This window comes from Alexandromys fortis, unplaced genomic scaffold (assembly GCF_014885135.2).
Source record: "Alexandromys fortis isolate MF-2015 unplaced genomic scaffold, M_Fortis_MF-2015_v1.1 scaffold_10, whole genome shotgun sequence".
Lineage (NCBI taxonomy): Eukaryota > Metazoa > Chordata > Mammalia > Rodentia > Cricetidae > Alexandromys > Alexandromys fortis.
Window position 1 is genome coordinate 16,260,811 of NW_026067895.1, and position 16,589 is coordinate 16,277,399.

Here is a 16,589-nt window from a genome sequence, read left to right on the forward strand (position 1 = left end):
GAAACATGAGGCTGGCTTCCTAAGAAGGACTGAGCAAGGACCAGGAACAGAGCGGGGCAGAGATGGAGGAGGGCTGGCTGAGTGCGGTACTCGAAATGTGCATTCTCCAGAATGCAGTGAACCTCGCAGAGTCAGGAAAGCAACCCATCACCTCTGTGGGAATGTTTGCTAAGTCCGAGAAGAAACAAAGTGCACACGAAAACCAAAAGAATCCAGAACTCCCTATCATAAAGATGCCACAAAAAAAATCCAGAGAGAATATTGCAAGCCCCTTTCTAAAACTTCTCTGAGAAGAGGTCTCCTTTGGCAGGAAGAGACTTAGAAAGGGATGGGACCAAAGACAGCTGGCTCTTGCAGCACACAGCTCAATGCAGATAAATGATCTCAAAGCATAGTATTGTATATATATTATATAGCAATATATATATTTAAATCAAGAAATCAAGGCAAGAACTTAGTTTCTTTCCTTTCTTACTGCACTAAGGAGCTTTAATGTATTAAAGAATTAAGTCTTTTTCTATTTGATGACATTCCAAAGGATTTTCTAGTTAAAATCTCTTCCAAAGTAATGGTTATTTGAATCTGGTACAAAGGCAGAGCCTCCAAGCAAGAGATACAGGGCAGCTTCAAAATCTTCTGGGATACAAGAAAAGGCAGCAGATGCAAGGCCTCTCATCCTTCCCAAGAACAGTCTCACAAAAACTAGCAGAGGACTGCCAAGGGACACGAGTGTGCCTGCCTGGCCCTGCCGAAAGCACTGATGGGAAGACAGAGAGAGGGACAAGTGCCACAGGAAACAGCGTTCTGTCTCAGTGAAGGAACACAGATGAAGGCTTCCAGATCTGCACAAAGGAACATATCTAATAGTCTGGCAGGAAGCAAAGAGCTCTGCCTCCACAGAGAGCTTCCAGCACACTCCCTGGCCACACTTGTTCCTATCTGGGAGGGGCTGGCGAAGCTGGGGAATTCTGAGAAGGGTGTGGCCGTCTGGCCCTATAGCTGAGGGATGTTCCCAGATGAAAGTGATTCTGAGCAAATTTTCATCTTGGCCTTAGTGTAAGGTCCCCAGGGCAAGAGGAGAAACAAACAAAAAGGGGAAATGACAGGGAGGAATAATTTACCTTCGGAGAACAGTTGAAATGCATGCCGGGTACTGGGAGTGTAGTTACATACATTGTAATACACCGATACAGGTACAGCGTGCCCACTATGCAGAAAAATCTTCTGCTAACAATAGACCTAGAAAAAGGGAAAAACAGGGCAGATTCTCAGTCAAGAAATTCCTCAGGTTCATTTACTTAAAAGTTTTCAAAGACCCAACAGAACAAACCCAAAAACCTACTCAAGAGCCTGAAATCAGAGTGGTAAAGTATCACTGGCAAAAGATCTAGGTGGGGAGTTTTAGAATACTGTAGGCTGTGCTTTATATATATGGCCATTATCCAAAAGGATCACACGGATTTATACTGCTACAAACTAGGCTTTACGGGCCTTAAATCTGAGTTGACATTCAACTAGTGGATAAGCAGATCTTATTTGGAGTGGTCCGAGCCATGCAGGACCCGGGGCATTTAAATTTTGTGTCTCTCTGTCTAAAACGTCAAGGTGCTCAGAATGACGTGAGCACGAAAACTTCAAGGAGTCAGACAGGAAACAGCGAGGGAGTACACATCCGGAACTGATGTTCGAGGCATCCTGGGGTCAAAGGAAGAACTACGAAAAGCAGAGTAAAACCCCGACACTGCTCCTCATTGCTTTGCTACCTCAGACAGTACTTCTCTCCTCTTCCTAACAGGTACAACAGGGATAACCACTCTAGAAATACGATCTGGAGCCCCCGACAGAGAGCAGGCATAGACAGAGGGCTACAAAGTAGAAAGAAGGACAAGGAAGAGCCATTAGTTTGTAATGAGCGAGATGAATACAGGCATATATCGTGTCCTATGAACTCTAGCACCAAATTCTACCTGTTTCTTAGACTTGACCTCATTAATGTAGTCCCAAGTGTCTCCTTAAGTAGAAGCCTTCACTCTCTAACTTTCTCCCATTCAGCCACGGGCTATGGGAGATACATCACATGGTGTATATCACATATTTAGGCTCAAGGTCTTTTTCTTGGCTTGGGTAAATATGATTTAGCAAAAAAGAAAATTTAGGAACAGTGGACAGGTTTTTCCTTTAGAAAAGCAAATGTGTGGTTGCTCTACCATTGTGCTCTACCATTAGCTTGGTCAATGGAGTGTGGAAGCCAAATGAAATACTGTCATTCATAATCGTTGATTTAGTAAGAGCAATAACGTGACCGACTACCTGTGTGATATGTGTGTGTGTGTATCACAACAACTTCCTACTACTCTACCGGCATATCACCGGGATACACACAGTTCAAGTTAATTCAGGATTTACTAAATAAAGACGGGTGGGTATTATGTCTCCTTATCTGTATTTCACAAGTTGGTCAAACTGTCATTGTCAGAGCTGGCTTTAATCATTTTCTCATAGTCACGGGGTCACATCCCTCCCAGTGGTGAGAATTCACTCTATATGAGGCTGCCATGTACACACAGAGAGGTGTGCGTCTCTGGTTTCAAGTCTAATCACAAGAGAAGTGAAAACTATGGTCAACAGATGTCAGTCAAGAATACCACAAAGGAAGTGCCGATGTGAATAGAACATGCAGTCTATGGTAGTCACTGTGATGTTCAAAAGCAAAGGATTTCTATTTTAAAGAATTGTATATACTTTTAGTGTACAAAGGCATTCCTTTCCCAAATTCAGGAATTCCACACACTTTGAATTCTTTATGAAAAAAAAAAAGGCTCAAGGAACATTGAAGAAGAGGGAGCAGAAACACTGTAAGAACCAGAGGATCAAGGAATTTGCTGTGAGGTTATGCTTCCTAGGACTGTCAGAAGGCACACTCATAGAGTCTTGCCCACAAGACTAGCCAAATAGGATCTGGACAAGAATGACACCAATGGACATGAAAAAGGAGATGTGGAAAGACCATGAGGCCTCAACCCTTCATGAACTACACAAGGAACTACAGGCAACTAAGGAATGCCGAGAGCAGGAGATATCGTCTCCTGCAGGGAAGAACACACCAACTGATCAACTAATACCAAATGAAAACATATATTCAAGTAACACTGTGTAGACTGAGCAAGTTGTATTTATGTATTTTGGAATACATATATGTGTGTAACAACAATTAATGACAAAAGAGGCTATGAGTTTCAAAGAAAACATAGGGGGAGTATACGAAAGGAACTAGAGGAACGGGGAAATGATGTAACTATATTATAATCTCAAAAATATTTTTTTTAAAAAAAGAAAAACAATTATAGAAAGAATGCCCATGGGATACTACTAGAGATTAAGCAAATGCCAAGAAGGAGTTAGATGCTGGATATAATTCCCCGAAACCCAGAACATTCATCAAATGTCCAGAAACATGCCTTTCATGTCCCAAAGTCTGTATTCCATCTGCTCACACTGCAGTGACCGTCAGTGCACAGACTGCATCTGCTAACAGACTTCCCACTATTGTTTTGCACACCAGGCTCACTACTACCCACCCCCTTCAGAATATTATATCTGCCAAATTTGTATATAAGACAATGAGTAAAATTGTTAATATTTTATATACAATTAAGACTTGCTACAAATGCATCCTGCTTCCAGTACAGGTGACTTATATAGCTTTGTTTGAGACAGGAATTGGGATAAGGAGTTGAGTTCAGGGCCTTGGAATACAAGCAAGTATTGAACCACTGAGCCATGGCCCAAGGCCCCTACTGAACTTTATAATATCTCTAATTTCAAAAAGGAAATGGGACTTAGAATCTAATTGTGTGATTCAACAACCAGGCTAAAAACAGCAGTATTATAATGTTTTTGGCATTTAGTACAAAGGTTTAAAATTCTAAAGGAAAAAGGGCCAAAGAAATGAATAGACTATAAAGTTCAATTAAATACTGGAAAGAGTTCTGCCGCCCCAAGTAGTCTCTTTCCATGAATCCATAGCAGCAGGACATGCGGCACTCTTGGCTTAGAGTAGAATTTCCACTCCCCAAAGGACTATATCAACGGAAAAATATTATTTGGTAGTACACTACTTGCCTCTATCTCTGCCTCCACCCCCAAACAGGGTCTCATGTTTCCCAGGTTGGTTTTAAACTCCCTGTGTAGCTAAGAGTGGTAGATAAGAGCTGGCACGCCCACTGGCACTTGGCTCAAAATTAAATTACTCTACTTCCCAAGATCTTAAAGACCAACACATTTAAGGGAATTATAAACCAGGTGGTGGTGGCACCTACCTTTAATTCCAGAATTGGGGAGGAAGAGGCAGGAGGGTCTCTGATTTGAGGCCAGCCTGGTTTCAGAGTGAGTTCTAGGACAGCCGAGGCTATACAGAGAAAACCTGTCTTGAAAGTCAAAACCAAACCAAAACAAAAGAAAGAATTACAGAATTGTAGATAATGACTACTCTGACCCCCAGCTTTACTGTTTTGTGATCTTTCCATTTGTTTCTAACCCATTTCTCTGATGTAGACTTCATCACCTAAATCTTTCTGGAAGTTCTTGGCTTTTAAAAACAAATAGACCCATACAAAAACACAGTGAACCAAACAACACATTCACAACTAAGAGGCAATGACAAGGGAGATGCTGTGCAGCATAATGGGAGCCGTCGTAGGCAGAGAAAGGGTCCTGTGCAGTGCAGGTCTCTGCTCAGGGATTCGAGCATGAGATCCACAGGGACTCGGCTGTCACTGGACCACAGCAGTGCCACTCACGTGCTAGCTGCTTTACCTTTAACAGAGACTTTCTTGGTGACCTCAGTCATTTCCATGTATTTCCTACAAAATTTGCTTCTTTGTCAGGAAAAAGGAGGTCAAGGGCAATGCCTTCCTTCTTAGCGCATCAAGGAAACGGGTTAGCAATAAAGAAAAAGGCGATGGAAAAGAACTAAGAATGGATATTGCAATACTTAACTTACCATTTTTTTTTATTATAAGTCAAAAGTTGTCCATATAAAAGTAGGGATTTTGCCAAATTTCTCCTTCATGCCTTCAAGCTTTGTAGCATTAATTCATTCTGTTTCTTTCCTTTTATACCTCTGTGTGAACATCTGCATAAGTGTATAAGCACTACATGTGTGCCTGTTGCCCATGGAGGCCAGAAGAGGGCATCAGATCCCCTGTGACCAGAATTACAGATGGTTGTGAGCCACTGGCTGTGGTGCTGAGAATCAAACTCAGGTCCTCTGCAGGAGCAGCCTCTGCTCTTCACTGGGAGCCTTTTCTCCAGCCCCCTGTATTCTTAAGATGGCCCAGCAATGAATGGCTATGATTTCTTTTTCACAGAAGGCAGAACTGAGTCTCAGGGAGTCTAAACTGAAGTATAATTACATAAGACAAAAAGGCGCTGGAACTTGTGTGAGGAATCCCATTTTGAGTTCCCACATGAGAGTTAAGATTCTATTAGCTGGGTGGTGGTGGTGCGCACCTTTAATCTCAGAACTAGGAAGGCAGAGGCAGGTGGATCTTTGTGAGCCTCTGGATCCCAACAGCTAGTCCCCATTTCTGTTCACACACATTTGCCCTGTAAACCTTTCGTTTATCTGCCAGAATTAATCTGATGCTCACTGTCCCTCCAACCCACATCTTTTTTTTTTTTTTTTGCATTCACATTTTAGTTTAAAATATTTGCTGAGATGGCTTCATCCATTCAAGACAGGTCTGAAAATCCCTAGACTGAGCTCTGCCACCTTTCTCCCCTACTCTCCCCTCCCTACTCCTCCCCCCCCCCACAGCATCTTCCACTCCCATTACAGCATTTGTATCTCCAGAGCACCAGAAGGCAAAGCAGGAAAACTCAGGGCCTTAAACTCAGGACTGTTGCGGGAAACTCCAAAGAAAGGCTATTCAAACAGATGAAAGGGCAAAGACCAAACTTGCAACAAATCAAAACCAATGCTCTCCTAAGGTCTTTCAGAACTCACTTAGCATGTGGGCATCTCCACAGGCAAGATGGCAGAATGAATCCAGATAGCCAAGCTCCTACCCCAGAGATGTGTCTATTTATGTGCAAAGTCTTCTCAACTTTTTAAAATCCAACTCAAAAAAAGTTCACACTGTTATGGTTTTCTGTCTCTTTAAGAGACAAGCTACGCCCACTCCTTCCCCCATCCACTGAGGCAGGCTCCGGCCTGAGTTCATTCAGATTCCGGCCTGAGTTCGCTCTTTTTTCCATCTTCCTCTCGGAGAGGCAGCTTCACTTCTGCCTCTCTCCCCACTTCTCTGCTTCTCCCCTTCTCTGTCTCTTTCTCCTCCTTCTCTCTCTCTCTGTCCCCCCTTCACCCTTCCTCCTCCATAACCCCCTGAATAAATATTCAACCTCACTCTGCATGTTGTGTCTATCCATGTCTCTGTCTCCTGCCCGCCTGCCATGTGTCTCCCTGCCTGGGACCAGCCATTGCTCAGGGACCGGCAATCATCTCTGCCTGGGACTGGCTGCTCACAGGGCCCACTGTCTGCCACCACATGGCCCGCTACCACCATTTAGGACCTATAGCATTTCTGCTGCCTACTGCCAATGGGGATCTTGCAGCATTTTTAAAAAAAAAAATATAAAACACACTTTTGGTATCTGCATTTCTATTCAGCAATATTCCATTTTACAAGAGACTTTAGGTACCAGTTGAATGGAAGGATCCCCATAAAACCCAGGGCTCTAAGGCCTATCCATGACACCCCTTGGAAGAAAACACTCGTGGTCAGTATGCCTAACCATTTGTTGACCTATTAGAAAGTTGGGGAACAAAGTTCATGAGTCCATGTGGTCTGGGAAGGAACCATTGGCTTTGGCAGAACCTTTAGGCCACAATAAAGACAATGGCTTTAGTGATACATGAGGCAGAAGAGTGATACACGCTGATACCCTCTCAGAGCTGCGAACACTGACTGCTGATTGACCCAAGAAAAACAGACCAGCAGGAGGCTCTAGTGCCACCCCGCGTAGGAGGTGACACCAGTTGAAGGTACAGCGAGAAGACTCAGATTTAACAGACCAGGTACTGGGAAAAAGCATCATCAAGGAAGAAAACTCAAGATGTTTGGGTTTAAAACAGGTAAGAACAGAGAAGCTCTTGCTAAGAAGCATATGGGAACAGCACCAGCCTGTGGAGGCCCAAAGAGGCCAAAGGTCAGAGAGTTTGGGACTTGTTTTTAGTTCATTCAAGGTTATTATGTTTCTAACTCAAAGGTCCCACCTATATGTAAATCAGAGTTCTGCTCTCACAAGTCTTGCCAACAAGTGTGGCTAGCTGCCAGACCTCCAGCTCCTGAAATAGGGAAGTAGTTGGTTCCTACCTAAAACAAAAGTCTAAGGAACCAACTAAGTTTCAGTTCCCTATAAGGAAATAACTAGGGATTCCACCCAGGGAGTGGTTTGCCCACAGAGTGCCTGGTCTAGGGCATGAGTCAAGGGCATAGGCAACAACTGTGCCCCACAACTTTCAATTTGTACGTGAATGCAGTCCTTTTGTTCTACTCCCACCTTTTAAATTCAGGAGTATATTGAGCTGTTGGAAATTAAACACGGGTGAATTTTCAGTACTCACTGACATTCCCTCCCGATACTATCCTATATGTTTCTGTGTTTTATTTTCATTCGCATCTTCACAGTCTTTACTATATGTCTAAATCCCCATGCCTCCACTCTGGAAGAGGGTATTTTTTCCAAGGCTGGCCCCAACACCAGCCTGAGTACCAAGCACTGTGGGATGCTGTGAATTTATTTCTACTCAGCATCATAACAATATTGGGTAAAAATGACTATCATTCTCATCTTGTAGGTAAAGAAATGATTAAGCAAATAGTTTGATCACAGAGCTCAATAGGTGAATGTCAGACTAAACCAGGAGAATCATCCCATAGGCACTATCCTGGCACTAGGAGGCGGCTGGGAGAAAGACCACAGAGACATCTGTGGTGGACAGCTGAGAAGGGATTAAAGGGACTGTTGGGGCACGTTAGAAAATAGAAGGTAAAATGAATCCACTTAAAACCACAGATGCAGATTAACAATGTGAACTCAAAGTTATTATTTTCTCTCTGGTGAGATGAAGAATTAGAATTTTTAAAAATTTACATAAAACACACACACACACTCAAACATAAACACACACACCACCATCAAGATCAGATTATTTAGCTTATTTGTTCGTGGGTCTGTCTGGCAGCTGAAAAGTCCAAACTCTAGGTGCCAGTGTGCTCAGTGCCTGCTAAGGGGCTCCTTGCTACATTACCACCATGTCAGAGACCGTGAAGCTAAGCAGAGCAAGTGAGACAGCCTGTACATCCCCTCTTCAAGACGGGGAGCCCACCTACCTGACTCATCTAGTCCTCATTATTTCCTAAAAGCCCCACCTTCAAGGATCATTGACGTAAAACTTGGGGATTAAGTTTCAATGTAAATTAAGAAGCGCATATTGAAACAGCATTACTTATCATTATTAACCTGACTACACAAAAGACCATTCCTTACATTGTCTTAGTGTTAGAAATAAAAATTTAACTTGACTCTGGTAAATGACTAACACAGAATAACTTAGTCAAAATGCTGGCATTAACCAATTCAGTGGTTATCCAGGGAAATCTAGTTTTCCCATAATTCCTTTGGCCTGGACTATTTAGGCCATGAAACCTAAAATGGTAAAGGTGAGCCCAGGTAAAACCACGTGGCGCTGAATCTACTGTCTGGTCCCATAGGTTCATCTCACAATGTTCCTCAAAACAGAGGAGGCCAAGCACAGACTACAGGAAGCTGGGGGTAGATGACCTGAGAGGCAAAGGGTTCAGAAAAGATCCCCAGAAAAACAGGAAATCATCTCAGTCCTGAGGCCAGAGAGATGATGGGTCAGAATCAAAAGAAAAAACAACAAAAAGAAACCCACAAACTTGGTCAAAAAAAAAAAAACAGAAAGTGAGACTATGAACTTGGATAAGCTTGGTCAGTCAACTTAGTGGAGCACTAGGTCTGCAGTTGCTGGTAGAGGGACATTTATCCCAAAATGGTGGTTCTGACTTACCTCGGAGGTTACAAGGAAGCATGCAGCTAGGACTGAACTACGTACATTGGCTACGATGTACAGGGAGCAGACAGATCATGACAACCACAAGGGGTGGTGAGAACATACTAGCATCCCATTCAAAAGTCTTCCAGATGAAAAGCAGCACACAGCATTATTCTAAAATCCAACCCCATCTGTTTTTATTCTATTTGTCCTTTGTGCGTGGAGTTAATGCCACAGTATGTGTTAAGAAAATACATTTCTGGAGAGTGTTTGTTTTAGTAGCAAAAGTTCCAGACTGGGCTTACACCAAAGAACCTTCACTTCCCAGCATACGTTCCTGTGGGATATTGGACAAGTCAACAGATTCTCCAAGTCTCAGTTACTTTCACAAAGAGAAAAGAATAGCACCATTTATTTTTAAAAGGCTTATTAGATCAATGATATTACAATTCATGTAAAAATTGTTACTTAAAGATCAGCTATTTTGGAATCTGCCTCTTGACTAGTTGTAAAGATTTTTGACATGGAAGAAAAATTTCAGAACCAAAGAGTAGACACACAAAAGATTCAGTTACATGTAGCAGGAAAAGTAAGGAGAAAAGAAAGAGAAGAGACTACTCTGAGCTCTTCTCTCATTTACTGATAGAGAGAACTATGGACAGCATACCAGCCAATCAAATAATGGGAGAGGTGTCAAAAACATTACAGTAACAAGAGGGAACTTTGTGCTCCCAGTTTGAACATTTGAGACATGACTATGGGATCAGTGGAAAATTCCCTCAAAATGTTCTCTGCAGCACCCACAATTCACTGAGGTCTCTGTGCTCACAGATGAGCACTAGGGGAACCTGAACATTAAACACACAGGGGTTTTCTTCAAGAGAAGGAGTGCATAATCTACTATCCTCCCAAAAGGCTGAGAACCAAATTGGTTAATAATAGCCTAGTGACCTTTGCACTATCTATGCGGTTAGAGATTGTACTGGATCCTCTCCTAGGTCCATATTGTAAGCTTGTTTTTCTCAGTCAATGCACAGAACCCATCTTTATGGATCACATCCATCTGTACTTAGTTTACTTTATTCCTCAAAGAGATTTATGTATGTTTTGCTGTATATGAGGGATAGAATTAATTATCACCAGAATACATTTTCACCAAATTGTGCTATGCTTAAATATGCCTAAGTAAACTAACTATTAGGGATCAGACTCCAGAAGTCTGAACCAACACTGACCAGTGAGTTGTGCTAAATGGAACTAGCTTCTTGCCTCCTGCAGACTGAGGTTGCAGAGACCCTTTGCAATAATGCCTGGTAAATAACTAAACAGAGAAAGATGTTGGAAGGGCAATTAGAGAAGAGCCATCTGGTCTACCATAGTGTATGACAAAGCGCTGATCAAATGAACTGACCCTAGGAAATGGCTCTTCTGGAACTTGGAAAGCAAGCTACTTGAATAGAAACCTGGAAAGAATTGTTTCACGTCACATATTCTACATCAGGTGCTTTAAGAACTTTGCTTAATCTTCACCATCCAAGACAAGAAAACCAGGGACAGTGTGCTGACAGTATCTGCGGTCATAACCTACCATGGCGATTACAGAGGAATGACTACTCGGATACACAGCTAATGCGAAAATAGGCATTGAGGGAACTCAACTAGGGCAAAATGAAAGACAAATGTCAGTGGACAGTCCTGTTAATACCAAACAGACCTAAGTGATTAAAATAGCTCTGACGGAAGCAGCTGCCAATCAGCCCAAAGAGCCTGTCCTCAGAAAGTAAACTCCAGTCTCAAAAGAAAGGGAATGCTATAGTCTTACGGTGGCAGAAACCTAGCAAAGATACAAGACTCCCCAAGCCAAAACTTTGGTCGGAGACTAAAATATGAAACAAGGCGGCAGTGTAGCCAGGGATAAAGGAGGTGCAGTAGCATGGGCGAGATCCTGGGCTCAGTCACCAGTTCCGCCTGCCTACTCCCTGACATACACAAGCGTACAGACTTTAAAATTAAAGCTGAAAGTGAAGAAAGGCTCAGTGTCCTTCTGCTTTTCCAAAGGACCTGGGTTTTGGTTCCCAGTTTCTAAGTGGTAGCACAGACCATCCGCAAATCCAGTTCTAGGGAAGCCAACACCCTCAGGCACCAGGCACACACATGGTACATATACATGAATGCGAATAAACACATATACATGAAAACACAAATCTTTTTTTTTGGGGGGGGGGGTTTCGAGACAGGGTTTCTCTGTGGCTTTGGAGCCTGTCCTGGAACTAGCTCTGTAGACCAGGCTGGTCTCGAACTCACAGAGATCCGCCTGCCTCTGCCTCCGGAGTGCTGGGATTAAAGGCGTGCACCACCATCACCCAGCTCGAAAACACAAATCTTAAAAACAAACAAAAGCTAGGTTTTTTTTCTAAAGAAATCTCTTACTACAGAACACACACTATGGGTAAACACTAAAAATCCATCCTGGAACTGTAATAACCACCCCAGAAGAACAACACTGGAAAACTGGACACGTGGGGACAGTTTTAAATACAGATGTCATTTCCCTTATCCGCTTCCTTCTCTTTGGGATCAGTTTTCAAAGAACCCATTCAATGATCTTTTCCACTCATCAACCAGTTCCACTGTGACCCTGCAGCTCTTTAAGGTGCAATATTCTCCCTCATCACCAAACATCTCTACCATTAAGTTCTTGAGTCCTCGCCATAATCCAACTGCTTTCTTCTTTTTTCTTCAAATATTTACTAGTACATTTAATTCCTTCTTACATAATCTGCCACTCAGCCAACTGACTTACTCTACTCTTCCTAAGTGAATGTCTAACCCCAAACCATGACAGAAAACCCAGCACGGGACGTAGACTAAGAGTGGAAAAGGCCAAGGAGAAACATCTTGACCTTGACCTGACTCCAAGACTGGGGTTTGAAATCACAATCTCTGATCTTGCCCTAGAGTCAGGCTGCAGAATCCCACCAATCACTGAGGACCTGAGCAAAAACCCCACCAATCCCTGAACTTGCCTCAGAATCAGACCACCAAAACCCACTAATCCCAAATCACCCTGGAAAACTCCACCCCTGCTCCCAAGAAACCCTGTATAAACTCTGTACCCTGTTCAGTTTGCTGCTGCTTCTCACAGGAGGCAGCCACCTCACCCCCACCCCTGGGATTCTCCCTTACCAATAAATCTCTAGTGAGGTTTGTTGCACAGTGTGGCATTTTCGCTAGAGTAGAGCCCAGCTGTAACAACTTTCCCTGGAGCCTGAGCAGACTGAACCAAAGTAGAACTGTAACACTTTTACAGGGAAAACTTTCCCCTAGTCCAGCAGAATTGTAACACTCTGGGGGACCTAAGTAGAGCTGTAACACCCCCCCCCCAAATGCCCTCACCCTATGCCCCTGACCCCGGCAGCCTGAGCAGAGCTGCAATACTTCCCTGGAGCAGAGGAGAGCAAGCTGAGCTGGGACAGCTTTGATGAGGAAACCTTCCCCCTTCAGAGCAGAGCTGGGACACCTGCATGGGGGAACCTTCCCCCAGGGCGGGGCTGTAAGCTGCCGAGCTTACAGTGATTCTATGGTTTCTTCTGCTCCCAACTGCCAGAATCCCTCTCCATCTGAGCTCCAATGCTTACACAGACCACTTGACTTTGTTCCAAAGAAAATATATTCAAGTACAGTTGTGAGTACCCCTGAATTAGTGGAATCTCCCTCTTTAAATAACATAAAAACTAGAGCTTCGTGAGCAAATCCAAGGCCTCATGTGTGAAATACACTATAACAGAAACCAGTTGTGTTCACTATGGCAATGGGGGTCACAGACAATTCTCTGGATTCAACTCTTGCTATCCTGTTACCTAAAAAGCAGCCATATCATTTTAATTTTTTTAATCATATTTATTTATTTGGGTGTGTGTGTGAGGGGGTGGGTCATAGCACAACTTGTGGGAATCATTTCTCCCCTTCCACTATATGGATTCTGAGATCCAAACTCCAGTTTTAAGGTGTGGTAGTAAGCGTCCTAACTGAGCATCCTGCTGAAGCTATATAATTCTTTCACAACACAAGTGTGCTTGTATCATTGCGTGTCAGTGCTTTACTACACTTGACATTAAATCCACACACTACTGGTTCCATCTGAGACCCTGTCTGTACTTCATTGGACAGCTCTTCCCAGCCATTACAGATACTTTGGGGCTCAAAGAAGCCAAAGAAATAAACTCACCCTCAAACACTTGTTATGTCTTCTACCTGGAACATTCTTTTTCAAATACCTAATTGGGATTGTCTTCCATTTGACTCAAGTGTGTGAGGAACTGCTGTCTCATCCGGGGCCTTTCAAATTACCCAATCTGAAAATACCACCTCTGCCCTATTTCCAACACACCGAAGCCCTTACACTGACTCGCGGTCTCTAGTTCCCTTACACTAGCTGACACCAGATCCTCGGCTGTTTACTGGCTGCCTCACTCTGCCCAGACTAATCACTGCACTAGAGGCCTCTTCTCGCTGCAGCAATCCCCAGGGTCTAGCACTGCTGGCTTACATACAGCAGGTTCCTCAGTGAACTCAAGTTGAATGAATGGATGGATTTTAAATGAACACACTCTATTTATATCTGCCAGGCCCTGTCACAGCATCAGGATAGAAGTGGGAGTGATGAACACGGCATCATTTCCTCCTTTAAGGAAAATTAAAAAAAAAAAATCTGTCACTGAAGGAGACACATGCAGAACTGAGAAAAGAGAAAGTGTTATGAGCTGAAGGTGTTTACAGGGAACCGGAGCAGCCACGGGTAAAATAGGGCAGACTCAATTTTTTTTGTGAAGAGCCCCGAGCTTCAAAGCTAAGAAGTTGTGTCTTCATCAGATTCCACAGTGTGGACTCCAGTTAGAAATGAAAGGAAAGGAGGAGACATACCTAAACTAGAATTGAACTAGAACAGAGAACTAGAATTGACCGAGCTCATTATTTAGACAACACCAGCTGAGTTGTTCTACATTTCTCGAAAATGCCACTGGCCAGAGAAGGGGAAAAGCGACTTAGGAAACACAGCTCACAAATCTGGCCTGGGTCCCGGAGAGTCTGAGGCACCCTGATCACCACAATCGGTCTCACCCTCGCCTTACTCAGAAAACCTGCCTTGGAAACCTCGATGCTGCCTTCAGTCAAAGGTCGGCAATGTCCTGACAGGGTAGAGCCACAGGAAACATGCAGGGGTGACACCGTGTTAGCTGAGAGCCTCAGCTCCATCGGTCTGTGAGCTCCAAATACTCTTTATGGTGCTTTCTTAAAACAAGGGGTACCTGGTTTGCAGTGAAGTCTGACACAAAGGCAGAGATTTCCCGGGAATTTTTCCTAGTCAGTGGCTTGAAAGTCCAATTCTAAATGAGGAGACAACATTATTTACAATTTTAAAAACCAAAAAGAGGTTCAGAACCTACTTTCACAGTGAAGGACAACTGTATACAACATAAAACAGAACTGAATGTCACAAATTCAGAATCAAAGTGTTCAGAACCCTACAAGTCTGCTAAAGGACTGATTGGCGGCAGATGTTGCCCAAAATTCCAGTGGTCTTACTTCTCAATTCTTCATCATTTTTATCTTTTATCTTATGTTAGAAAGTACAAAGGGAAAAGGAATAGGGGGTCTTTTTAAGGATTCCAGGATTCTTAACGTCAGAATAATTTGGGAGGCAGGGATGGAAATTTGGGCTTTGTTGGGAACTTAATACTAACCAAACAGCTTTGATTCTGAGGAGCTGAGTAAAACGGTTAATAGTAAACCATCCAGCTGGTGGATGCTGGAGAGATGGGCCAAACTCACAAGAAACACAAAAACAAGGAAAGTTAGGGAGGGAGAGTACCCCATAAGCAGAAAGCTCCATGTTTTCAAATCAGTCCATAAATAAAACTGTCACATAGCAACAGCCAATTAGCTAGAAACGAGGGTGGGTGTTGTGGGTAGCGTGTCCAAGGGTTAGCCTTGTGATGACAGCAGACATGGCAGTCATCAGCATAAACATCCTGCTCTATCAGCTCGTACCCTCTCCCCTCTTCCACGCCTGGACTGCCACATACACTGGGAGAGGTCACAGACAGTCAGGGTGGGGGATGCTTGGGACAACAGTCTAAGGTAGAAACTAGAGTGGAAGCCATAAAGACTCCTTAGCTGGCTATATTCAAGTTAGTTACCTGACTACTCCAACCCCATCACAGTGGCTTACCCGCAATGTTAGGGCCAACCTAAAAGTTTTCTAGGACAACAGGAACCTTGACTGAGAAGCTGTTATTTTTCCTGGGAGGGGAACAAGGCTCCTGAGTTGAAAAAGTTCATCCAAGCCACCTAGCATGCAAAGTCACAGCTGGGGCTAGAACCCAGGCTGCCTACTCCAGCACGGAATTAGCTGTGTAGAAGGCATTCCAAGTGGTTTATTGTTGTTGAACAACTTAAATAAATAAATTACTATAGTATTGGTAGTAAGTACAAGGAGAATTCCAAATTAGAAAATTTAAAGAAAAACAGATTTGGGGAAAATTCCCTGCTAGAAAAATAAAACATGTAGAAATTAGTCCTGTGTGTAGGAAGTTCATTCAGAACAAGACTGAAATCACAAAACACCTCAATTCTGCAGTAAGTCTGACTTATTGAGTTATATTCTGGGGCAATAGATTTGCCTGTGTCTACGAATTTTGGTGAAAAGCCAGAAACCGAACTGGAGAAAAAACAAATTTTAAGGGGAAAAAACCAAACCAAACCCAAACAAAAAAACCTCAGTAATTTGAGCTGCCCTTCCTCTGTGAAGGAAAAGAATGGGGAACAGGTTCAGACTTTTAGGGAGAAAGGGCGAAAAGAAGCTGTCAGTCAACAGAATGTATGCAAGGAATCCCAAACACTGCTATCTCGGAAGCCAATTCCTCTCAAAGCCAAAGCAACATTTTTTTTTTCTTCAACTAGATAGCAGAGCCCATCAGTTCCATTTCAAATTCTACTTAGATTATAAATTTGTCAAACTAGCCCCAAGTAAACCCTTGGCTATGGCAGTGACTTTACCAACGTGAAGATGGTCTCCCTGATGAGGTCAGCAGGTAATCTTCCCTTTCTACTTGTGGACATCTGACTTCATGAACTGAGAGTTTATCCAACACCAGGAAAACACTCAGAGTCAAACTGAACAGAAATGCTCCACCTGCATTTTTATATTTTATTATCTTGGAAGACAATTTAATATCTAGCCATCGTTCGGCTCAGGCAACTCAGTCTACCAGAGAGAAACGCAAAACAGCTGGTGGCTCCATCATCAGAAGCTGCCCCAGAATGACAGTTCCAGGTCTGTAAGGAAGCAGCCCCAGTTCTGGCCTCAGTCCCAGGCATGGCCCTGCTCACTATGGGACGATGGCAGCAAGCTTGGGATGTGGCCAGAGCACAGTGATACCTCTTACTGATGATCCCAGTCCAGTGGGTAGGGGAAAATGGTCATTCCCAACTACCACAGGGAAGC

General features: G+C 43.4%; 1 protein-coding gene across 1 annotated transcript in view; it reads right to left on the reverse strand.

Annotated features, from left to right (window-relative positions):
• Nucleotides 1-16,589, reverse strand: part of Sgms1 (sphingomyelin synthase 1) — an 83,270-nt gene that overhangs the window by 16,686 nt on the left and 49,995 nt on the right. The window contains 1 exon segment of the mRNA XM_050157565.1: nt 1,122-1,239. Within this exon segment, the coding sequence (XP_050013522.1) occupies nt 1,122-1,239 (118 nt within the window).